The sequence below is a fragment of the Marmota marmota genome, unplaced genomic scaffold (assembly GCF_001458135.2).
Source record: "Marmota marmota marmota unplaced genomic scaffold, marMar, whole genome shotgun sequence".
In the NCBI taxonomy this organism is placed as follows: domain Eukaryota; kingdom Metazoa; phylum Chordata; class Mammalia; order Rodentia; family Sciuridae; genus Marmota; species Marmota marmota.
The window spans coordinates 8,873,689-8,900,681 of NW_025999905.1; the positions used below are offsets into that span (position 1 = coordinate 8,873,689).

Consider the following 26,993-nt stretch of genomic DNA (forward strand, 5'->3'; position numbering starts at 1 on the left):
TATATATATATATATATATATATATATATATATATATATAGATAGATAGATAGATATAGATAGATAGATAGATATAGATAGATAGATAGATATAGATATATTTCTTCTTTCAACAGAACTATTTATGCATATAACAATTGTTTAAAGAATTAGCTAGTTCTACAAGTTGGCAATAGATGAAATAACTTTCAGATGCAACAACTTTCAATTCCTTTACATGATATTTTATTACCTATCAACATTTCTCTAAATCACCCGCCAGTATTGCTACTACTTCTTGAGTTTTCTCTTTTACACAATAGCTATTTTGTTCTCATTGAGGAAGATGACGATCTAGTTCTTTCTCATCCCCACATCTACCACACACATGCATACTTTCCATTCCCCAGTCTCCTGATGTGGTTGTATTGTAATTTGAGTTAAATCAATATTCACTGGTTATATTGTTATAACAAAGTATGCTTTTCAGAACAATAAGCCATGTATTATACTCTGCTTTTCCTTTATTGCATTTCCTTAGATTCCCTGGAGTTTATATTTGTCTGATTTATTTTTTATTTGATTTTCATTACAGGCTGAATTGTGCGCCCCCACCCCCCCGCGGCCAAATTTAGACATTGAAGTCCTTATTTCTGGTTCCTCAGAATGTGACTGTGTATGGAGATTGTGCAGTGAGAGAAGAATTAAGTTAAAATGGGATAATTAGCATGGGCCTAATCTAACATGACAGTGTCTATAAAAAGAAGAGATTAGTACACAGAAAGAGAGATACTAGCCATGTGCACAATACAGAGAGAAGATCATGAGAGGGCACCAGAAGGTTGTTATCCACAAGCCATGTGGAGAGACATCAGAATGAAACCCAATTCTTTCAATACATTGATCAGGGACTTTCAGCTTCCAGAACTGTAAGGGAAATTTTCCTGCCATTTAAGCCAACTATTCTGTGGTATTTATTATGGCAGCCCTAGCAAACTAATACATTTTAAAACTGCTATTCCCATCCAACCAATCTAAACTCTGTTAATTGACCACATCTACTTAATACATTCAATTACATTTTTTGTTTTGTTTTGGTTTTGGCTTTGTTGCTGGTGATTGAACCCATGACCTTGTACATGCTAGGCAAGCACTCTAGCACTGAGCCATAAACCCAGCCCTACTTTCATTTTCTTGAAGTCTTCCCAGGCCTTCTGACTCACTCTGGACTGCTTGCCCTGTGAGACTATGTACAACTACAATCACCCTTCATCTGGGAGTGTCTTTGGCTCCTCTCCTGTTTCTTAGACTGCATGTCTTTTTTTTTTCCCCCTAGAGCACATACTCCAGTGTCTTCCTGAGAAAGGAGTGCAGAAGTGCAGGTGATAAATTTTTTAAGATTCTGCATGCTTGTACTTGTGTTTATTCAATTCTCACATTTGAACCAATATTTTGGCTTCTCTGACTAATAGAATTCTACATTGACAATAAAACATCTCTCCTTTGTCATCTAATTTTCATTGTAGCTGTTGAGGCATGTGAAGCCATCTGAGTTCTGATCCTTGAATTTGGGATATGTGTGTGTGTGTGTGTGTGTGTGTGCGCGCGCATGCGCGCACATGCTCTTATGTTCTGTTGTTCTTAGTGTTCTGACATTTCACAATAATGTGCATTGGTTTAACTTTATCATCCACTGTGCTGGGTTTGAGAAAACTTCTATCTGGAAACTCATGTCTTTTAGTTTGGAGATATTTGCTTAAAGTATATTGATTTCTTCCTCTTCTATGTCTATAGTTCTCTGTTCCTGGAACTATGTGTATATGTTAAACACTGAACTCATTTTCAAACTTTCTTTTATATTCTCAGTTTTTGAAAATTTCTTTTTGTTTCTTTGTCATTTTCTTCTACTTTCTGGAAGAGTTCCTCAACTTTCTCTTCCAACTGTCCTAATAGGATGTAGTATGTTCCTAATATCTCCTTTCAGATTTTTATTTTTCAAGGGCTCTTTTTTATTTGTTTGTGTGTGTGTTTATTTATTTATTTATTTTGTGCCAGAGGCACTTAACCACCAAGCCATTCCCCAGCCACCCCCCCACTTTTTTTGTGGTGGTGGTGGGGTAACCAGGGATTGAACTGAGGGGCACTTGACTGCTGAGCCACATCTCCAGCCCTATTTTGTATTTTATTTAGAGACAGGGTCTCATTGAGTTGCTTAGCATCTCACTTTTGCTGAGGCTGGCTTTGAACTTGCCGTCCCCCTGCCTCAGCCTCCTGGAATTACAGTTGTGTACCACTGCACCCATCTCCCAGCCCCTTTTTATATTATATTTTATGTTGCTAAATTGCTTAGGGCCTTGCTAAGTTGCTGAGTCTGGCTTTGAGGACACAATCCTTCTATATGAGCCTCCAGAGCAGCTGGGATTTAAAGGGGTGTGCCACCATGCCTAGCTTCTGTGTTTATTTTTATATTATCCTTTTATAATAGTATAGCACAATTATGTTTATATAATAAGATATTTTATATTAAAATGTATTTGCATTACCTTTATGCAATTTTATGTTGTTTTATTAAAGAATATATTTTTAACAATTTTATTGGGGCACAAATCATACACAAAAAAATTGCATGTGTTTAACTTGATGAATTTGAACATATGTATATACCCATGAGATTTTCACTACAATCAAGGGGATAACATCAATCACTCAAAAATATTCCAAGTATCATTTTTGTATGTTGTTGTTTGTTTCTTTTTGTAGTAAGAACACAACACAAGATTCAACTACTTTTCTTTTTTTTTTTTTTTTTGGTACTGGGGATTGAATTCAGGAGCACTTGACTACTGAGCCACATCCAAGCCCTGCTTTGTATTTTATTTAGAGACAGGGTCTCACTGAGTTACTTAGCGCCTTGCCTTTGCTGAGGCTGGCTTTGAACTCCTGATTCTCACACACACATACAAACATACATACTCAAAAACTATATATTTATGTATGCACATATATATACATACATATATACATATATATGCATATATATGTGTGTGTGTATGTATAATTTTCTCTCATTCCATGGATTGCCTCTTCATTTTGTCTATTATTATTTTTGCTGTGCAGAAGCTTTTTAGTTAGATTTCTTCTCATTTTTATATATTTACTTTTGACTGTGCTTTCATGGTTATAGCCAAAGAGTTGTTGCCCCAATCAGTGTTGTGTATTTTTTTTTCCCTCAATGTTTTCTTCTAGTAGTTTCAGGTCTCATATTTAAGTCTTTGATCCATTTCAAATTGACTTTTGCATATTTCTGAGATAAGGACACAATCCCATTTTTCTGCATATGCACAGTTTTCCTAACATCTTGAGAGCCTGTCCTTTTCCTCATGTATGTTCTTGGCATCTTTGTCAAAAAGTAATTGACCATAAATATGTGGGTTTAGTTTTGGGCTCTCTACCTTGTTCCATTATTCCGTATGCCTGCTGTGTTGGTTTCAATTGCTTTATGTAATGTGTTTTGAAATTTGGAAGTAAGATGCTTCCAGCTTTGTTCTTTTTGCTCAAGATTATTTTGTCTACTCAGGGTCTTTTGTGGTTACATGTAAATTTAAGGATTTTTTTTTTCTATTGCTACAAAAAATAAAGGCACTGGGAATTATATTAGCTACAGGTTTATCCTATCTTTATTGTGTTGAGATACATTCCTTGCATATTTTAAGAGTTTTTATCATATGTACAATTTTGAGATTCTCTCACAAATCTAAAGATCTGTGGTCTTGTTTCACAATAGCATAAACTTTTTGAAGCCATTTTTCTTATCCGTGATACTACTTTATTTTCATGAACATAGCCCCTAAAGCTGATTTTACAAGCTGGTATCTTAGGAAGTTGCTTTAGAGCATAAATTGAGTGATATTTAAAAGTTTTCTTAGGTCAACCATGGTATTTAACCTGACTTGATGCTGAGAGCCATAGCCAAGTAGGAATGATGCATGGCATTTTGGGTTGAAAGGTGACCCTGCTCAGGGATTAGGGCGGCTCCGGGTTTAGGTGGATCCTGCTGGGAATAGGGCGGCTCCAGGATTAGGGCGTATCCTGCTGCCTCAGGCACCCACTCCTTTGGAGTTCCCGTTGAGTTCTCGCGGGGTTCTGAGAGTATTGGTACTCAGAGCTCGGTGGAGGGAGTGTATTTTTTCCCAGAACGTGCGTGTAGAGTGTGGGTGAGAGTTCGGGAATAAAGAGTTGCTGTTTGAATCTACAAGGCTTTTGTGGTGGCTCGGTTATTTTGTGCCCAGCCAGACTGTGGCAACTTGAAAGTCAATCATTGATCATAATCCTTTAATTTCAAAAAAATACCCTGAGATACCTAATATCTTAATCTTTATGAATTATATAGTATTTTGCCTCTAGAAGAAATGGGATGTTGTAAGGTAATAAAATAAGAAGGAAAAAGGAATAACAAGGGTCAAGGTAAAGACAATATCAAGAGAAAAAAAGAAATGCTAAAAGGAAAGTTTGAATAAAAGCCAAGAGTAAGTACCCTTACTTGTATCTGAGATTGCTTAGCACTATTGTTGGGTAGTTCTTTTAGTTTGGATTTATAGGTAACCATAGTCATCTATCTAGGTTTGCTGGGAAAAAAAATAAGAACCTCTCTTGTGAAGTGGGGAAAGAATAGAACAGTACTTAGGACCCAAAGCTATGCTGAAGTTGGGTGACCAGTTTAGAGAAAATGTTGAAAAGAATCCATACAATTTGAGAGGTTAAGATATGCATCAGGTAGATGTAGCCAGTCCAGCCAGTGGCTCAAATTAAGTCTAGAATGAACTGATCTGGATAGCTCAGCTTCCTACCCTAGGGTTACTCAACTGTAGTGGTTTCCAACAGGGACTCCAGAGCCTGAGTCAAACCCCAGGTTCATCAAATACTAACTGTATAATCTTGGGCCAGTTATTTAGCCTTTCCATGTCTTAGTTTTAACATCTTAAAGTAAAATATAAATAGTACTCTACCTCAAGTGTTTATAGTGAAGATTAAATATGCTAATATATATATATATATATATATATAGCCAAGATTATTATATTTCTCTTTTTTTTCTTTACATTTCAGGTCAAATATTTCTGTGTGCAATATAGATATGTTTGGGGGTTATTGCTAAAATACTAGAAATAAATTTATTTATAAAATATTTCCTAGTGCTTGACCTAATCTCAAATTAATAACTTATAGATGACTTATATAAAAGTCCTCACCCCAAATAAAGAAGCCGAATTATGATGAAAAATATGCCAATTGCTGCTTTGAAAGTCAGACTTGGATTTCATCCTTGTTCTCCTACTTATGATCCATGTTGCAATGCTCAGGATTGCCTTCTTTTTGAAGGCTGAATAACATTCCATTATATTTAGATAACAGATTTTCTTCATCCCCTTCTCCTTTTGATAGACATTTGGGTTATTTCCTCCTCTTGGCTACTTTGAATAATGCTGCAAATAACATGGATGCAGATAACTCCTTGGGACCCTAATTTCAATTCTTTGGGGTATATATCCAGAAGTGGGGTTACTAGATTATGTAGTAATTCTATTTTTAAGTTTTTGAGGAGCTTCCCCATGTCTTCCATAGTGCCTGCACCATTTTACATTCCCACCAAGAGTGTGCAACTGTTCCAATTTCTCCACATTCTTGTCAACAGTTATCTTTTTTGATAACAGCTATCCTAACAAGTATGAGCTGATTAAAATATATATTTTATGTTATCTTTTCCTTGTTTCAAGGATAAAATATCCTAATCTTTTCAAGCATAATCATGATGATGGTGTTGCTGTTGCTGTTTACATTGTATCTATTTTTTCTAAATTAATCTGGTTTCCATTTATTTCTTTTAATCTCCTTTTTTATGTCAGAATTATTCATGAAATGTTCTTGACTAACTGGTTGCAATTAAGATGAAGGTCTAAAATGTCAATGGGAAGTATTAAGCATGTGTGGCTGGAGCTTATCAACTGTGAGATTCATTGTAAAGTGGAATGACTGGGCAGATCTGGGGAAAACCCTGGTATTAGTAAACTGGGATCTCCTCTCCTGATATTTGAAATCTCCAGAAAAGTCATTTTCAATCCTCTGCCCAAGGATGAAGGAAGCCAACCTGGGGACAGAGGGCTGAGTGTTCTCAGCTTTCAGTGTTCATGCGTTCCCCTAATCCTTCTGTTTTCAGACCCTCTACATTCAACTCTGCCTAGTGGGGACTATGCATTATTCTATCTATAAAATAAGTCTCCAGTCTTTCTGTGGTAAGAAAGGCTCGGTTGTCTAGTAGTAGTCTGAGAACATTCTCTAGGCTTCTTAAACAGCTGTTCTTGACAAGGGGAAAGATACACCACAATGTTCTAAAAAGACTCAATAACTGAAAGTAAAAACAAAGAGAAAGAAAAGAGGTTAGAGAGGATATTTTTTCCTTGAAACAAGGAAAAGATAACATACAATATATTTTTAGTCAGCTCATACTTGTTAGGATACCTAATTATCAAAAAAGACAAGTGTAGACAAGGATATAATGCTTATTTAATTCCTTCCTCTTTATTTTTACTTCTAGTAATTGAGTCTTTTTAAAACATTGTGGTATATTTCAGATTCTTTTTTTTTTTTACATTTTTTTAAATTTGTTTTAATTAGTTACACATGACAGTACAATGACTTTGACATATCATACATTTGAATCAGATGGGATATAATTTCTCATTTTTCTGATTATACAGGTTGCAGAATCACATTGGTCATGCATTCACATATATGCACACAGTAATAATAATGTCTGTTTCATTCTACTATCCTTCCTATCTCCCCATCCCCTCCCCCCCCCCACCTAATCTAGGGTAATGCTCTTCTTTTTTTTCCTCACATCTTCATACATGTATTTTGTATAACAATGAGGGTCTCCTTCCACCATCCATGCAATTCCCTTTCTCCCTCCCTTTCCCTCCCACCCTTCTTCCCTAAGTAGAGGAAATCTTCTTCCCATGCTCTTCCTCTTCCCCATTTTGAGTCACCCCCCTTATATCAGAGAAGACATTCAGCATTTGTTTATTGGGGATTGGATAACTTCACTTAGCATAATCTGCTCTAACGCCATCCATTTCCCTGCAAATGCCATGATCTTATTATTTTTTAGTAATGAATAATATTCTCTGACTTAGAATTAGATTCTCTTATTTCTGATAATTCTGTTGCCATTTGACATATACTTTTCAGCTCCCCACATTATATTACTGTTGTCTCATTTCCTGATTTCTTTGTCCTTATTAAAACATGTGTTTCAAAACAATTCCTTTACTGTCATTTTAGATACCTTTTTGGATGAAACAAAATTAGATATGTGTGTATAATCTATACATTTAACAATGTCCTTTTCCTCACACAATCTCATGTGTATGATTTTTTATTAATATTATTTTAATTAAAAATTATAATCACATACATTTAGGGAATTTATAACATGTGATGTTTGGATATATGTACACAATATAGAATAATTACATTGAACTAATTAAATTTTCTGCCACATTGCTCACCAGTTTTTATGGTGAGAGATTTAAAATTACTCTTTTACTTATTTTGGAAATACATAATACTATTGACTATAGTCACCTTGCTGTGTGAAAGTCTCAAAACCTATTTCACCTGTCTGTTGACACTTTGTACCCTTTGATCAACAAACTTTCCATTCTTCCTTATCCTCCCATCCTCTGATAACCATCTTTGTATTCTGTACTTCTGTGAAATTCAACTCTTTTGCCTATTTTTATGCCAGTAACATACTGTGTTGGGTTCCACATAAAGTGAGATCATGTGGAGTTTGTCCTTTCCTGGCTCATTTCACTTAGCATAATGTCCTCAGGTTAATCTATACTGTTGAAAATGGCAGGAAGCTGGGCACAGTGACTCACACCTGTAATCCCAGTGGCATGAGAAGCTGAGGCAGGAGGATCATCAAAAGTTCAAAGCCAACTCCAGCAACTTGGCTTGGCCATAAGTAACTCAGTGAGACCCTGTCTCTAAATAAAACTCAAAAAAGGGCTGAGGATATGACTCATTGGCTTGGCAACCCTGGGTTCAATCTCCAGTACCAAAAAATTTAAAAAAAAAATTAAGAAGATGACAGAATTTCTCTCTTTTTTATGACTCATTAGTATTCTATTGTGTATATATACTGCATTTATTTTTTGTCCATTCATCCATTGATGAGCACTTAGGTTGATTCCATATACTAGCTATTGTGAATAGTGCTACAGTGAACATGGGAATGCAGGTATCCCTTTAACATGCTGATTTTAATTCCTTTGGATATAAACTCCAAAGTGGGATTAATAAATTGTACGGTGATTCTATTTTTAGTTTATTAATCCATACTATTTTCCATAATGGCTATACTAGTTTATTTTTCCACCAGAAATATATAAAAATTCCCTTTTTGTTTTCTCCACATCATCATCAATACTAATCTTTAATTTTTTGATAAATGCTATTTTGACATGTGTACAATATATCATTATGATTTTAATTGGCAATTCCCTAATGATTAGTGATGGATAAGTGTTTTTACATGTATCTGTTGACCATTTATTTGTATGGGTTTTTTTTTTTTTATTTTTTTGAGAAATGTCTGTTCAAGTCCATTTTTTAATCAAGTTGTTTCCTTGTTATAGAATATATATATATATTCTGTGGTGAAATCATTGGTGGTTCTGTGGAATGAGTGCTGACATAATTTTGTGGTGTTGAGTCTGGAAGTGATGAGATGAATGGTACACATGCCTTTCACAGCATCACAATTTATGCATGTTACCAATATTAAAAAAAATGAAAACTCATCAAAGGAACTAGTTTTCAAACTTTGGTTACAACCCAAAATGGTTTTTCTGAAATATGAGAAGGTCATGAATAAAATTTCTAATAAATTCTCACTGTCACATGGGTTGACATCTACTTAACTGAATCTACTCCTCAAATGATAAAACAATTCCATTGAGTAATAATAGGTCTATAGGTTTAGAAAAACAAATTTATGGTCAAGATCATATATTTCTATATATATATAAGGACTTAATATTTGATCAATAACTATTGCATGAGAAGCTTCTCCCTGTTAGATCCCTTTTTAAGTAGCAAAGATGTAATACTTAACTTACCTGCTGCTCTTAACTTACCTGCCCTCCTCTAAGACTATACCATGTCTCAGCTAATTCAAACAAATAAGGAAAATTTTATAGAGATTATAGAGTCAATGTTTTTAAATGGGGTTCTTCTTGCAGGCTAACAGAGGATTTCTGAAATACATTTTATCATTGAATATCTTCTGTCATGTATATGGTACTTCCTGATTCATTTGGGTAATTTTCAAGAGAGTACTTATTTCAAACGAGCATTTATTTCTAACTCATACACACTGAATTTTAAATCAAATCTGAAAAGTAAGAATGTAACTTCATCATATGGTTTGGAGAGCAGGGAGTGGAAAATATAAGCTACTGGGGAAATATGGTTCCTTTCCTTAAGGGACACACAAAACATTAGTGATTGAGTGATTAATTGTACAAATCAAATAAATGTTGAAGTGGTCAAGAAAATTGAGGTTCATGAACACAGCGATTGTCAGCAGAGGCCTTGTGAGAAAATGATGAGCTGCAAAGTAACAGAACAGGATTACGTTGTGCCTTGTCCTCTAGTTGTGACCAGTGGCTGGCTAAGTTGTTAGCATCAGACCTGATGGGCAGAGTTGCCTCCTGTGTCCATTCAGATTACACAGTCCTCAGCTAAACTGAGAGACATGCATACCAGAAAGATATTGAGACTGGGAAGAAAAGATGGCTTGCAGAGTAGGGCAAAGAGGGTTGAGAATTGGACCATTATTCAAGAGCTACAACTCAAAGTGCTGGAGCAGGTACAAATTTAGAGAAGAACAGATGTGGGTCAAAATAGGAAAAAAGTCAAGCAAGGAGGCCAAAGGTTGGTTTTAGAAAATCTCTGGAGTTGTGAAAATGTACTGTGGCAACTCACTCAACAGGGTTTCCTATGTCTTGCTGGACTGGTGCTGATCCTTAAAAATAATCAGAAATGTACCAGGAACAAAAGGACACATGCCTGCAAAGGGAAATTGTGCCTCCTACAGATGTAGAAATGCCAGCAGCGTTATCTGAGGAGAGAAGATTTGGCTCATAATAATAATAGATGGTGAATTAATGGACACATCAAGACAAATCTCATGAAACTACATGGAGCAGAAATAAGAGAAACATTGCCAGAGCAAAAGGACAATGCCAGATTACAGAGGTTGACGAAGCCAGGCAAGGGAGTTTGATCAAATGTAGAAAGAGACGTTGATTTTAAGTTAGTTAAAATTATACTTTTCATCACATGGTCCTCAACGGCAATCCAGATAAAATTCACAACCCAGTCCAAAAGGCCACAGATAATTAATGATTGCTGCAAAGGCTGAATTCCTATTGTCTTATTATGATTTTGACTACATATCTATCATTATTATAGAAGATCTATTATTTTCTTTTATTTTCAGCTCCATGGGATAGCATTTTTAACTAGAAACCATTGTCTGACCGAACTATATCTAAACAACAATGCAATATTTGAGATAGTAGGTATGTCTTAAATTTTCTTTGATTTGAATAGGGTTTCAATTAAGTAATAATTTTCAACTATGATAACCACTATGATGCAAAAATTGTTTTAATAATTCTGTTAAAAAGATGTGACAATCTATTTTTAAATGTTTTTATTACATTTCAAGAAATGTGCTGTTAGATTGCTTTTCTAACTTAATATTGTCATGTGTCTTATTTGACCTTTTTAAAAAATCTCTTTTTAACATAGGAAACTTGCCACTCTACTGCACAGTTGGACGCAAACTAAATGTTGTGGAAACCAATTTTAACAATATTTGAGAGCACTAATAAATATTAAAATATTATAGTCTTAAAAGTTTTTACTGGCTATGATTTTTACCAGCCATATTCCTGTTTCCACTCCAAGTTAATTTTATAAGTGCAACAATCTCTAAGCTAACAATTTCAAGACAGATATAAAAGTATATGAGGTGCCATGATCATGAAATATGAAGAGGTACCGAAAAAAACACTTCTCTTTAATACCATAAATGATGGAATCAAAGTGTCATAAATTTTCGATACTTACCATAATTTCATGTACCATTAAGAAAGAAAATGTTGTCAATTAAACTATGATGGGACTATGATACACACTTATCTCACTTGCATTTATGTCTAAAAATGTGGGAAAATGTATAATTTAGGAAAAATGAAAATGATATGGATATGTGGTTTTTCTATTGTATAAAGTACTTTTCAATTTGGAAGAAGAAATTGAATTGGATGAGTAGTTATTCCCTTGATTGGCATTATAAATCTAAGTAGCATTCATGCACATACATCCACACACACCCTACAAAAACAAAGGGAAGAAAGCAAATTACCTGTCTAAATTCAAACAAGCAAAATCACTGTTACAGAAAACCCAGTAAAGCAGTAGTAGTGGAAAGATATTTCCACATCACAATTCAAATAACTATTTAAATTCATTTGCTTTGTTTGTAGGTTTAACAATGATTTACAATATCATTAATAGGCATTCCTTCTTTTACCAGCTGTAATATCTTTTGTTTAGTTAGCATGTCTAATTAGCCGTCTTGAATGTTTGTTTTCATTTATCAATTTAAAAATAAATAATAAACTAAAAAATGCTGCAAATCTTGTTCATTTTTTTTTAGGCCTGCATTATCTGCCTTCATTGCATATCCTCCTGCTGCATCACAATGAGTTAACAAAAATTGATGACACAGTGAAGGAATTAAAGGGAATGCTGAACCTGAAGACCCTAAGTAACAATTTGTACTTTTATATGGTCACAAATGAAAATGGCAATAGCCCAAGACATTTTTCCACTTTTGAAGTTTAAAATTCCTTAGAGGAGGATTGCTTCTGACTAAAATACTTAGATGACTATATTTTCTTCTTTATCAAGGCATGCTTTTGAAAGAGAAACAGGTAGAAAAGAATTATCTATGTAAACAATACAAATGTCAAACAAAAATGGCAAAAAAGATGATTTACATGTTTAAATCTGTGTTTTTGGTTTTATCTCAAAAGTAAGTTTTAACATATATGATTCTCTTGACATGAGATATTCTACACAGACACATCTCTAAATACAGCAATACTGAGAGGTAACTGTTTTTAAGTAATTAGTGTTCACTTCGAGCTGGGGAACTAAGAGAATTGGACGATGATAGCTAAGGAGTAAGGGGTGTGTTGTGGGGGGTCTCTTTGGGGTTAATAAAATATTCTAAATTGCCTAAAGTGATAAATTGCACCACTCACGGAATCTACTGAAAATGACTGAATAGTATATTTTAAATAGATTAATTGTGTTGTAGGTGAAGTATATGAATAAAGTAATAAAGAGCAAAGAAAAAGAGTAAGCTTTTAAGTTTTCAACTGAGTGATGAGCAAACATCATTTACATTTACTGAATCACATCCAATAAGGAATTGGCCTCAATAATGAAGAAGTCTGTCTGGAAATAGATTAAAAATATGAATCATAAGCTGTTCCTACTCTCAATACACTTACGTTCTTGAGGGTTAATAGAAATGTATACAACTGAAATATAGGACAAGCGAGTCTAAGGGCCCACAGTAAAGACCCTCAGGTCAACGAGTAGGTTTTCAGACTTTAGAATTTGAAGATCTCTTCACATGTTATGCTTCATTTGTTATGAAATAGATGTTTTCTTCTATTGTTTCCTATTCATTTTTTGAGAATTGCCTGTGTCAGTGTTTTGAATATGTGAAAACTAATGTTGATGGTGAAGGTTCTGCTCAGGTCAACACATAGTTAGGAAAGTCTCCGTGTATTTTCATTCTATCAGTAACATCAGCTGTACTGAGGAGAAATGATTCATGTGCTTACAGGTAGATTCTTCAAATCCAAATATTAAAATCACAAAATCACACCAAGCTCATGGCGATTCCAGGATTGTTTTGGAAACATAAGGCCACCTACTGTTGAGAGTTTTTCACAGCCTTCTGAGATTCTGTGAGAGACTTGGATTTGTGAATGGCTTGCATATTTATTTTGCCCTTCTATGCTGAACAAATGCTTCTATGATTAAAAGACTAGTTATACTAGATCAGGAACTCTTACCTATCATCGTTTTTCTATAAAAATGGGCTAACAGTTACCTCTCAGGATTGCTTCAAACATTGAGATAACTTTGTAAAACACTTCCTGCCATTAATGTTATTTTGAAGCAACAACAAAAGTAAAAATTGTTTTATTGTATATTATGTAAACAATATAATAAATGAAGAAGTCTCATGTAGTCTAGAAATTCTGCTAAGTTGGAATTAAACTCAGTATAATAAAACTAATATTTTAAATAAGAATCATTAGAGTAGCATATTTGAGTCTTACCTGTTGATAAAATGCTTTTCTTAAAAAAATTTTTTAGATGTTGATGGACCTTTATTTTATTCATTTATTTATATGTGGTGCTGAAAATTGAACCCAGTGCCTCACACATGCTAGGCAAGCGCTCTATCCCTGAGCCACAACCCCTGATAAAATGCTTTTTTATATTCTTATTTAAACCTTTACAGCAATCTTATGATATAATTAAAATTATTCTCTCTTCAATAATCGAAGTGCAAGGTTCCGAGATTTAGCCAGAGTACCAAGGAATGTTGAAGTTTAATTCATGCCTGGTTTCACTTATCATTTATACATTCATTCATTCAATAAATATTCATAATTGAATATTATGAATTATTCATAATTCAGTTTCAATAAGTATTTATCACACATTCACTATATGACACTATACTAGATTATACAGCACAAAGTTATACAAAAGACCCAGTCTGGACCTTGATGGGACTTACAGTTTTATAACTCATAGCCTAAAGATGTCTTAGACAGTTGAAGAGATTTGATGCTACACTATTTGAACATATAATTTGCTACATGTAAAAACTCAATAATTTAAGCAGACTTATAGTATAAATCAACATTCATAGAGTAGTAAGCAAGGTTGGCCCAAGAGCAGTAAACAGAGTTAGGCCGTAAATCAAGGTGCCAGGTCCAGAACTAAGTGAACCCTGAAATCTAGCCCATGTCCTACTTGTCAAGAGTGTGTGTGAGCACAGAATTGTCAGGATGGGGACACAGGTGGGGGTGAAATGCCCTAATCATTTTTTGAAGACCAGCCAGGTAATACTATCCATATCATTACTTGTCATGACAGTTAAAGGGACTTCTACTTAAAAGTGTAGTGATATGATTCAAGTTATAACTACAGTTGTTTCAACTGAGAAACTTGTCATGGGGTCATTTTTTTTTTTTTTCGAAGTGGATAAAATGCTATGTCTAATTACAAAAAAAAAAAAAAGCATTTTCTGAAAATTTTTGGTAGTGAATACTAACATTTTGATCCCATATCCCATTTTGGTTAAAGTTGTAATACAGGGAAAAAATGTCTGCATTCACGGAACTACTAACATTATTTGTTCAGTTGTGTCCTCAGATTAAGTTTCTATGAGCCTCATTTGCAATCAGAGATTAGATTCAGCTCATTAAATAAAATGAGAAAACCATGTATTTTCCAATGTTGTTGTAATTTTTGTCTTTTCAAGTTGTAAAACCATATAAAAATCTAAAGTGTTATTATTATTCCACTTCAATTACAAGTTCTTCAGAGGGTGAGAAAATAGCCTGGAGGGTAAACCTCTAATCCACTTCAGCATTGCACCCTCCCCTGGCATGTGAGGAGAACTGCCAAGTGATTGCCCAGGAGACGCATGGCTGGGAGCTTCAGGGAAGCCTGAAACCAGCACAGAGTGTGAGGTCCTGGTAACTGGAATTCCTGTCTTCCGGGCAAATCAGGGGCCCCACCTCTTCTCTCCAGGAGGTCTACCTTTCCACACCCTCCTCTCCCAGTTCCATTTTCCTCTTCCCTTCCCTCCTCCAAACTGTAAATCAGAATTTGCTTGTGCCAAAGACCCACTTTATAGGTGATGATGATTATTTGCCTTCAGTCTTCCTGCCCTTTTTCTGAGCATTAGAAAAAACACTACCAGCAACACAACATTTAAACCATTTCTTCTCTATCTATACCTTTGTTCTACTCATTTCTCTAAAGTTTTCTCTGTGTTTATTAAGTTTATTGTTGGAAAGTACCCTTAGACTCCTACCTTTCATAATTGTTAGGACATACTTCCTGGGTCACTCCAGGAGTGACCACTGGGAAGAAGGGGTTGCTCTTTTAAGAGAAGGTCTCCATGTTTCCAGAGATACTGCTCTTATATATTCTCTAACCTTGCTGACAGCAGTGACCCCCATCCTCTGCTGATGACAAAAAGCTAGGGTGAAGACAGATACCTGGAGGTAGGGTATGACTATGATCTCCAAGGACTTTTATTTGAGCCCCTCTACCTGTAATGTTCATCAAGGTGGACCTCACAAAACAACCCACCAAGTGAAAAGAACTAACTGGGTCTTTCACAGCTGTTTATCTTGAAGAGAATGTTCTGATCCCTCCCCTTTCTTCATCTCCTGTTTATCACAGTTTGCCTTTTAAAATCAAAGATGATTTCCATATTCAGTGAAAGCATGTGTAGTGTGGTGGCCCACAGATTTAAGTTAAAATTAGATAGCAATCAAGTTGCTAACCCATGGATGTAACCTTGCCCCCAGAACCTCAAAATCTAGGTGTCTGATGGGTGACAGCTGAGTTCCCTTCCACAGACTGTAGATAATGCATAAGCTTTTAAACCTCTCTGTATCATTTCCTCCCCATCTATTAAAAAGTATTTTACTAATTACATCAATTTTCTCCAAAGGCACCTTAAGAACATTTGGATTCATTTAAATGATAGGTTTGTTAAATTCTGTTTTCAAAGTTTAAAAAATTCACTGAAACCAATTATTTAGATCACTGAATCTTATTTTCTGTTTCATTAAGAAGTAGCTTTATGCATGAGTCATGTAACTCCAGCTTGTGCAGTAAGGTGGTAGAGACATTTTGATATATTATTGGGAAAATGTAAATTGCTTAGACTCTGAATCCCAAATTAAGATAAGCAAGACAGCTCTGGCGCCACCGAGGTGTACTCTATAAGTAGCCTAGAGGGGAGGTGGATTAAATGGTATTAACCTATTGAAAGTGAAAGTGTAAGCAGTTTTGCTTCATAGTTTCTAAAGGAATGTGCCCATACATCACAGAAGGCTTTCAGAACATTCAGACACAGGAAACTAACTTCATATCTTGGAAACTTAATTTATGGTAATTTTAGTAGCATCCATCCAAAACTCATAAATCCAAAATGTTAAATGTTTAATAGTGTAAAAAGGAGAAAAAGAGTTGAAAATGCTTCCTTCTAAAAATTGAAGAGCCAGGAAAAAGTAAAGGATAATAAAGATGAAATGCCTCTCAAATTATTTAGCTCAATTTATTTTTTTTAAGTTATGTGAGCAGAGGCTGCGCAAGGAGCTCAATTTTCTGTCTTTCTGTCATTTAGATTTTACTTTAAGATGAGATGAATAGTGAACCACAACATGCAAAAGAGATTTTAGTATCCAGACACCTCATTAATAAGTAATCTAAACAGCTCTGGAGGCTGCGACAGGAGGATGGCAAGTTCAAAGCCAGCCTCAGCAAGGGTGAGGCACTAAGCAACTCAGACTTTTAGAGTCTCAACTCTAAAAGTCTCAACTCAGACTTTTAGAGTCTCAACTTTAGAGACCCTGTCTCTAAATAAAATACAAAAATGGGCTGTGGATGTGGCTCAGTGGTTGAATGCCCTGAGTTCAATCCTTGGCCCCCCCATCTCCCCCCCCCTCAAAAAGTAATGTAAACCCAAGTTTGGTGTTTCGTTTAACTGAAGCTATGTTAGAGTCTGTAAACAAGTCAAAATAACACCTGGCATTTAGCCAGGGGAATGTTAGAGTTCGTAAACAAGTCTGGATGGTGCCTGGCAAAATGCCAGAGGGAGTGGTTTGAGAAGTAACAAAAGCGAGCCATTAAGTGTAGAGATTCCTTATTGGTTGACTGATGTATCTAGTTTATGCTAATTAGATAAGCTCTGTGGAATGTATAAATACTGCTCCTGTCCTGCAATAAACCGCTCCTACTCCTGCTGTATCAACGTACACAAGTTATTCGTCACCCCCCGGTTATTTTGCTGCAGCCGGACTGCGGCAAAGCTAGAGCTTTAAACTTGCATAAAGAAGTTACTTAACTAGAGATGAGGAGAAAAATCAAGGAAAGCAGTGAATGGTTATGTTCTTCGAGGAAAAAGGCACTGTGAAAGGTGTATCAAGAGTAAAGGACCTCGGGATGCTGAGGCAGGAGGATTGCAAGTTCAAAGCCAGCCTCAGCAAAAGTGAGGTGCTAAGCAACTCAATGAGACCCTGTCTCTAAACCAAAAATACAAAATAGGGCTGGGGATGTGGCTCAGTGGTGGAGTGCTCCTGAGTTCAATCCCTGGAAACCACCACCCCCATCCCCAAAAAAGAGTAAAGGTCATTGGAAGATATTGGTACATTTTCCATTAGCATCTTGTGCAGAGGCAGACCTGGCTCCCAGCTGCTACAATGTAACACAGGGTAATGAGGTGTCAGATGTGATTCCCCAAGACAGCAACCACAAGGCAGACTTCTGCACTAAAACATTTGTGACTTTTTCTTCCTCCTAAATTCTCATTAAAAACAAATGTGCTTTGCTTTTATATCCTTGAAGGGTGTCCTTTTCTTTACTTTCTCTGGCTCCAACTACAATGCATGATCCCTGTGGATTGCTTTAAAAATCTGTCCTTATTACCGGTTTAATATACATCTCTTCTATTCCCTATCCTGTAATTACAATTATGTGTTCCCACTTTAAATTTCTTTTAAGAAGAAAATTCACGTCATTTTTTTGTCATTTAAGACATCTTGAAAAATTTATTTCATTTTTCCTCTCATTTCTTTCAATACATACAGATTTTCTTTCTTTGTAATTTCTTTGTTGCTCCTGTCTGTGTTTTCTTTTCTGCCTTTCCTCACAAATAACTTTGTTGGTTATGCACCAGGTGTCTTCTATTGCCTGCTTTATGTCCCTACAAAGCTCATGTTTTCCACCGGGAATAGCTATATATAAGGATTTTATTAGCCAGAGAAATTTGTGTTTATACAACAAATATCAGAATGTTTTATTACCTACAGAAAATATGTCCAGATTTTTCTTTTTCTTTTCTTTTTTTCAGTTTCTAACTACTTTGCTATCTTTTAATCAGGCCCCAACCAATCTTCTTTATGTTAATCAGTTTACTCTAGGTTTTGAATACTTATATTATCATGCCTTTATTAAGATTTGTTATATTTTATGAATCATCTACAGCAGTATTCTTAAATTTAACATGGACATTGAGAGCCACGGTTAGTGATGCATCTGTGCAACAGCTGGAGCTCTTTCTGCTACTGCCATCTAGTGGTCCCCTCACTGTATGTATTTTCCGGAAATATTTTCTACGTTGCATGGAAGCAGAATTTAAAAAGCTAAAGATGCCCAACTTGAAATTATAAATGCTTTATTGCACAGTGTATTGAAATAATCTTGTTTAATATTATCCAGTGATAAATAGGCGAGATTCTTTACTTGGAAACAAAATCCTTCTAGGTGAAGATTTTTAAAAATGCATCTACATGTTGATTCCTAAAAGAATGTGATGGCAGAAGAGCCAGGAGCTCTTCTGCACCCATGTGCTTCCCTCCTTCAGCCCCTGCACTGCAGAATCAGGTTCATTACGCATCAGAACACCTGCACAAGAGGCTCTCAGAGCCCCTGTGGCTGGCCGAAGGTATACAAGATGCAACATCCACATCTGCTGGCCTCTGCTCCAACTGAGATCCAAAGCTGCTACTAGCATTTACATATTCTGAGCAATGCATAGTGATGTAAAGTGGAGGGAGAAAAATCTATTATAACAGTATACAATATCTCTGCCCATCCTCACACTGGCCTATGGTGACCTTTGAGACTTAGCAGAAGAGTCCCAAGTGATACTTTAGTCAAAAGCAGTCTTAAGACTCCCATGGAGCTGATACCTAGTTTGTCCGTTAGGAATTTCCTTATGGACATTTAAATTTTTCCTAATCTGTTGCAGATTTGAGTCAATAAAATGTCCCCAGCACCTAGCACATTTCCTAGTAAATAGTAGTACCCAGTAATTATTTATTGAGTGAATGAATATAACAGATAGGAAAATTAAGTGCTGCTCTAAATGAAAGAGGGCTTAATGAGGCCACTGGCTTGATATGTATCCTTATGTTGTACATGAATGCTGCAATTTTTCATGTTTTATAAAATGACATCCAAAGATCATTTTGAAATCTGACGTCTTATTTCGGACTCTTCTATTGTAGGTCTATACCAAAACCCTTTGTGCCAATATAACCTATATCGTTTATATATAATCTACCACCTTCCAGGAGTGGAGCTGCTTGATGGAAATCGTAAGGATAACTCTCTTTTGTAAAGAAATATTTGAAACTCAGCCTTACTACTCAATGGTTGAAAAATACAGAATACCTTTGAATGTGTTTTTGTAACAGAATACCATTGGATAATTTTCTTTATAAATGAAAGTTTTTTTAATTATTTATTTTTGAAATGCTTGCTCTCTGAAATTCGCCCTAGTTTAGGAATTCATGTCTTTTCCACTATATAGGAAGAGCCATCTAACTGAGCATGAGAAAGGTTCTCCTGGTTCTGCGTTTCACACTGATACGGTGGATGCCAAATCATTTATGTTGGGCTCCTTAGTTTCCCATCTCAGCAGTGAGGGAATGGCCAGGCATGGTGGTGTACACCTGTAATCCCAGCTGCTCAGGAGGCTGAGGCAAGAGGATGGCAAGTTCAAAGCCAGACTCAGCAAAAGCAAGGCACTAAGCAACTCAGTGAGACCCTGTCTCTAAATAAAAAATACAAAATAGGGCTGGGGATGTGGCTTCAGTGGTTAAGTGACCCTGAGTTCAATCCCAGTCACCCAACTCCCCCCCCAAAAAATGAGGGAGTTGAACTAGAACTCTGAAGACCTGAGTTCTAAAATTCATTTTCTTTTGAAATTCTGTAAGTTCATGTATATTAAAATTGATATAATCAATATTAACTTCTTTATAAATATATCTTCATGCATTATAGACAAACTAGAATGTTTGGTTTATATAAGCCACATACACACAATCCATATCACTGTACAACATATTAAATATTTTGAAAACTATCTTACCCCCCTTGTGCTATATTACCTACTTCCTTACCTGTCTACACATACAGATTTGAACATTTTTAATAATTTATTAGTAACTTCTATTTGTGAGGATTTATCAGAACCTCCTGGTTCTATCTCTGCTTTTGGATAGCCTTGAGGGAAGGAAGGGCGGCAACATGTACTGTCAGTCATCCCATGGTGATGTGTCAGAAAGTCTGTATCGTGCAGTGGACTGCAGGATTGTGCTCCACCTTGTGACATGAGGGGCATGTATCAAGTGCTTGTAAGGTTATGGAAGTACCCATGACAGCTACTTTACAAATCTATTTTGACAAGATGTTCCCACATAACATAGTTAAGCTAAATGTTTTTGAAACTGTTCCATTCTCTTTTGAATCACTCCATATCTATTTATAATGCTGTGCAATAACATTATTTTTGCATTTATCAGAGGTTACAGAAAAAGAAAGAAGATCAATGATTACAATTTTTAACCATAAAAAGGCTCATATCATTCAATCAATTGCATTTGGAGGAAAAGTAGATACCTCATGGAACCCAAAATTACCATTAAAGCAGAAACCTGTCCAGAGACTACCTTCAGGTAATTGGGCGGGGGGGGGGGGTTAAAAATGAAATTTAAATTCCTTAATTGTTGGAGAACTTGATTATAATAATAATGGTAAGTAAAAATAAATTAAGTACCTACATAGTGAAATAATTTCTAGTTACTTGCTAACATTATATTTTTAATTTTATAGTTTTAGTAGCCTAATTAGAGTGAATATGATTTTCACCATCATTCGTACATATTAAATTAAATGAGGTAATGTGATAAAAATGAGATAATACATTAAAGTCTCTTTTCCAGTATCTACCACAGTGGAAAATTATTATTACCACTAACACAAGACAAATTCATCAATTTTTGATGATATTAAAAAAATATTAAGAGGAAATAAAGATCATTTGCAATTTTGCCTCCCAGAAATAAGCACTGTTAATATTTTGGCTATCTTACATATGAAGTTCTTATATATGCAACTATAACAAATATATCAGTGACATTTCATTAGCTGGAATTTCTTAGATGTAACTGAAATCCAAATAAATAAGGGTTTATTTTTCTCACATAGCAGAGTACAAAGATAGGTATGCAGAGTTAGTGTAAAGTTCTATAATATCATCAATGTTGAGGAATACATCTATCTTTTTTTTTCTTAGTGTGCTTTATAAGGTGGTTGCTATACCATCATGTGTCACATCTTCATTCCAAGAAGGAAGAAACAGGAAATGAAAAATGGTGCAAAAATATAACCTTTTTCTTCATCATTTGGCATTTGCCAAATGCACATTTTTATTTTAAAAGAACCAGATGGATTTTACAGAAACAAAAAGGAAAATATGAAACTAGAAAACAATTTTGAAGAAATTATGAAGAAAGTGACAGAGATGGAGATATAAATTAAATGTTGAGAAAAGGAGTTATTTAAAAGAGAAAATCCAATGAAAGTTTAGTAATAATTCCTAAAGAAAAAAATTATAGAGAGAAATTCAGTAGATGGTAATATTTGAAGTGATAACGACTAAGAATTCTCCAAAGTTGATAAATTATAGGAATCCTTAGATTTGGATGACAAAATAAATCCACACATAAAAGACACATAACCAAAATTAAAAAAGAAAAAACAAAACTGTTTACACCAAAGGTAAAGAAGTCAGAGAAAAAATGCAGATTATCTACAAAAGAATGACATATTTACAATGAACTCCCCAACTGCAATTATGGAAGTCAGGAGACAGTGAACTAATTCCTTAAAATGCTGGGAGAAAGTAATGGCCAACAGAATCCACAAATCAACTAAATTCAACACTGAGCAAGTGAGGGAGAAAGAGAGGGAGTTAGGGGAAGGAAGGAAGGAAGAGAAATGAGGGTCAAATGAAACTTTTTTTTTTCTTAATCTTTTGCTGTAAAATTTTCTAAGTTGAAGGAATATTAAAATAAATGTCTATCTATGCCCAAGGTTATTCAACAATTATTAATATTCTGCCATATTCACCAGCCTCTAAATATGAGGCTTTGTTTGCCTCTTTATTCAAAGAACAGATCTCAGACCTGGGATGTAGCTCAGTGTAAGAGTACTTCATCCCCAGTGTGGCAAAAAAGAGGGAAGAAAGGACAGGCCGCCTCAGAAGCTCCTATTTACACTTATCGTTTATCCCCAGCTACACAGTCAACTGGAAAACATCAATATGCAGTGGAACCACTTAAGTGTTTCAGTAGTAGAATCTCAACCCTTCACTTTTAAATAATTTTGCCTGCAAGTTGGAAAATAAGAGCATCCCCCTGTGTAACTACAATGCTACAATCAGACATAAGAAAAATAACCAATTATTTAATATAGAATCAGTTTCCCCATTTTCCAAATTGTCCCAAGAAGCCTTTTGCAGCTGCTTTTTTCAAACCAGAATCCAGTCAGGATTCATAATTACCTTTGGTTGTATGGGTCTTTACTCTAAATTTAGAATAGATTCGTCAATTTTTTTCCCATGACCTAGAAATTATATTACAGAATGTGTCACTTTTGATGACTGCTTCCTTCGGATGTTCTTAAACTTGTTCCTTTAACCCTTATATTTCCCACAGACTGGAAGTGATGTCTGCAGGAGTCTTAATGGGTGCAACAGATTAACATGTACAGCAGGGGTAGGCCTCGGGGTGTGGTCCCCAAATTACCATTATCAGATCACTTAGGAACTTGTGATTCAAATTCTTGCCTAATTTACCAATTTGGAAACTCAAGCACTCCCCACCCCACACTGTGTTTTAAGTAGCTTTCCCAGTGATTCCGATGCCCATTCAATTCAAGTTAGACAACTTGGCATGGCTGGCGGCCAACACCCTGCCAGGGTAGTTTCCTGCTCAGAAGATGTGAACCACCTGAGAAAAAGAAAGTCTGAAATAATTAGTAAAGAATAAGAGTCAGAGCCAGAAATTAGATTTAAAGGAAGTGGAACAGCTAATAGGTCCACCAGTCGACATGGGAGCTGGAACTGAACAACCAAAAAATGGCTTTATTTCTTTTTTAAAGGAGAATATATCAAAGGCAGGGATAAGGTTTCAGCAGGAGGAGTCTTGCTTCTTGGTGTGGCAGGGGTATTGCAACAAACAGGTTGATTGGCATCTTGGCAAGCCATACCCAACTCCAAGAGGCTGTGTGGTTCCAGTGGGTCACCCCATCTCCAGTTCTGTGCTGAACTTAAAGCTAGGTAGGAAGTCGCATGTATTGGGTAGTCTCAAACCAGCAGGATTGCCGCTTGGAGTTCCCAGATACCAGACTTTCCTGTTTAGTAGCTTCCATGTCGTTTTTTAGTTCACGCACAGTTCATGGGTGGCTTCTGGCACACAACCACCATTGCAAAGGTAAGAAGCCAAACCGTGAAATCAGAATTCCCGAGTTCACATACCTGCTCTGCTGATCATGGCAAGATTTGTTTGGGACATAAATTTGTTTCAACTTTCTGAATTTCAAAACAAAGATTTTTTATCTTCCTTTGACTGTTAGGATGCTTAATATGTAAAACATTTTAACATTGGATCTGACACCAAATGTATCAGAAGTTGACTGTTATTAGTCACTTCCTTGGTTTTCTTTTGCTTCGTGTGAGAAGTGATGGCCCAAACTGAATATTATTGGATGCAATGGGAGCAAGTTATGCTGAGGTGGGAAAGGAATCTATGAGAGACAAAATCCCCTCTTAAAACAAGCTGATACACACTAGAACAGCAAACACAGGCTGCTTCAGTCTAGTTTCAGTGCTATAATTATCATAGGTGTGAGAGGAGAACTGATCTGTACCTTTGGTGCTGTACATTGTATTTATACAACCAGATTGCTAAAAAACGATGATCCTTTTTACTGTTTTTCATTACCTCCAAATCAAAACCAGAGGAAAAAAGGATAGAGTATTTTATTGCATTTGAAACTTTTTCTTCTAAATTCATATTCTTAATTCATAGATATTTTGACAATAGGCATCTAAAAATTGGTAGTGTGACTCTATCAATCTACTTATTTTCCAGAAAAATGATACTGCATCAGATCAACTAAAAAGCATTTTTAGCTCATGTGACTTATTTTAGCTTACTTACTCAGCTAAACATTTATAATGAAACTAACAAAGCACACTTACATAAGTTTTCAAAACTCATGGCTTACAGTTTTGTAGCTTCGAAATTTGTTTTGATATAAATTTTATCTTATTGTGGCATGCACATTTAGGGATCTATATTCTTTTCTTGCAAAGAAACCATGCTTGAAATTGTTTATGAGGCAATTGTTAATACCACATTTCCATTTTATTATCCTTAATCTTAAATTGAGAAAGAAACCAATTACATTCAAAACAGCCTGGGAAGCAAGGTCAATTTTAAGTTTTCTTCAAATCTCAGCCATCAATCCTTATCTGATGGGTATAGGTTTAAAGGCTTGTGCCTATTTTCCGTTAATGTTTTTGTGTCTTATTACATGATAAGCAATATTCTCAGAACCAAAATACTTTGTCCTTTTACATGGTTTTGTGGAAAATGAGACATTTGCTGATTTCCCTGCAACTACACAATTATGGAAAAACATTAAGGGATTATTTATAGTAGAATATCAATACACCTTTAAAATATCTACTAATGACTCAAAAGTGAGACTGCTGGATTTCTACTATATTTGCTCTTCTCTCCAAACAAGATAAAGTTCCAGGTATAGAGACCAGGCTGAGGTATACTATGACAGAGCCTTGGCCTGAGAGCTAAGCTATCCTACTATTCAGCAAGAGACAGAGGAGTAAACCCAAAAGGAAAATCAGCCAGACTATTCCATAAATGGCAATTCACCACTGAGTTGGTCAATACAGACACAAGACAGGATAGCATTCAGAGAAAACATAATTTAAGTGAGGAGCTGGGGAATCAAAAGCTCAGGAAGTCTAGTCTTGAAGAAAACTCTGACTCTGGGTAATGATGACACCAGGTTTACCCAGAAAAGTGAATGCCAGGTGTTATTTATGCCTGAAGTCTAAGATAGATTCTTGAGGTCAACGTGAGGCCTGGAGACTGGTTAGCACAGGAACTGTGCAATTGCAAGAGTTATTCAGTCAGAACTTGTGAAGACAAGTATCAGCAGTAGCAGAGCTACCACATTCCACAACTCTGGTGGGCACCATTTACATAGGAAAGGATGACTGGGGTCCCCTGGAGTTCTGCCCTGTACAGGCCTGGGCCAAGAGATAAACTAGATGACTTTCTAAGGGAGATTTTATGCACAAAAATAGATCCTAAAAAGATTAAATATCTAAAATGTAAGTAAAATTGAAGAGTACTAGAAGCAAATAACTCTTATAATTCTGAGGAGAGGGATAAACACAGTCTCACACCAAACCCAGAAGTCATAAAAGAGAAATGACTATAAAAACGAAAGGAGAAAGAGCATATAATTCATATTATTGAGGAAGATAGAAACTGATTGAACTTTCTTGGAAGACGACATAGTATTCTCTATCAACATATAAAATGTGCAAACCATTTAACACAGCAATTGATTTGAAAATCTCCCCTACTAAATTTCCAATGCACATGAACAAAAATATATAAGTATGTCTAAGGTTGATTATTGCAACATTTTTTGTAATACCAAATATAGTAGAAACCACTAAATGGTCATTTATAGGGGAATACTAGACTATGGCACATTCATGTATTACAAACAATTCCACTATAGAATTATTCTATGAATATATTTGAGGTGTTTAAAAACATATTGCAGAGTAATATAATAAAATTTAAAAACATATTGCAGAGTAATAAAAAAATTTAAACTTTGCCAACAAATAAATCTGTGTATATGTGTGTGAGTATACACACAGGCTGGAAGCATACACAAAAAACTCAATAATACTTTTTGGTTTTTTTCTCTCTTTTTTGGTGCTAAGGATTAAGCCTTGTACATACTATATATGTCTACCATCGAGCTAGGGAATCCAAAAACCCAGTGCTTAACAGTGTTACTTCTTTTTTTTTTTTTTGGTACTGGGGGCTGAACCCAGGGGCACTCAACTATTGAGCCACATCCCCAGCCCATTTATATATTTTATTTAGAGAAAAGGCCTCCTTAAGTTACTTAGGGCCTTGTTAAATTGCTGAGGCTGGCTTTGAACCTGAGATCCTTCTGTTTTAGCCTCCAGAGCCACTGGGATTACAGGTATGCACCACTATACCCGGCTAACCCTGTTACTTCTGATAAGAATTGGAAAGGTGGCTGGGCGCAATGGTGCATACCTGTAATCCCAGAGGCTCTGGAGGCTGAGATAGGAGGATTTCAGGTTCAAAGCCAGCCAGAAGCAAATTAACAAGGACTTAAGAAACTTATCGAGACCCTTTCTTTAAATAAAATATCTAAAAGGGCTGGGGAGATCCAACATGGCGGCGAGGGGGGAGGCAGCGCTTTCAGTACCTCCTCAACAACGGGGTCAGAGAGACGCATGGATACGCTTAGATTCGACCTGCTGAGAAACTCCTAGCAAAATTCCACTAAAGAGAGACCGGCCGGGAATTGGAAGGATTTTTGGAGGTGACAGTTTGCCCTAGACGAGTGAATCTCCGCCACGCAGCGCAGAGGTCCAGACC

At 35.7% G+C, this 26,993-nt stretch overlaps 1 protein-coding gene across 1 annotated transcript in view; it reads left to right on the top strand.

The window, feature by feature from the left end:
* Positions 1-22,972, top strand: part of Lrrc72 (leucine rich repeat containing 72) — a 46,162-nt gene extending 23,190 nt beyond the window's left edge. The window contains exons 4-8 of the mRNA XM_015498145.1: positions 10,550-10,631; positions 11,777-11,887; positions 19,467-19,556; positions 20,766-20,918; positions 22,962-22,972. Coding sequence (XP_015353631.1) covers positions 10,550-10,631; positions 11,777-11,887; positions 19,467-19,556; positions 20,766-20,918; positions 22,962-22,972 — 447 coding nt within the window. The remainder of the gene's footprint in view (positions 1-10,549; positions 10,632-11,776; positions 11,888-19,466; positions 19,557-20,765; positions 20,919-22,961) is intronic.
* Positions 22,973-26,993: the final 4,021 nt, after the last annotated feature.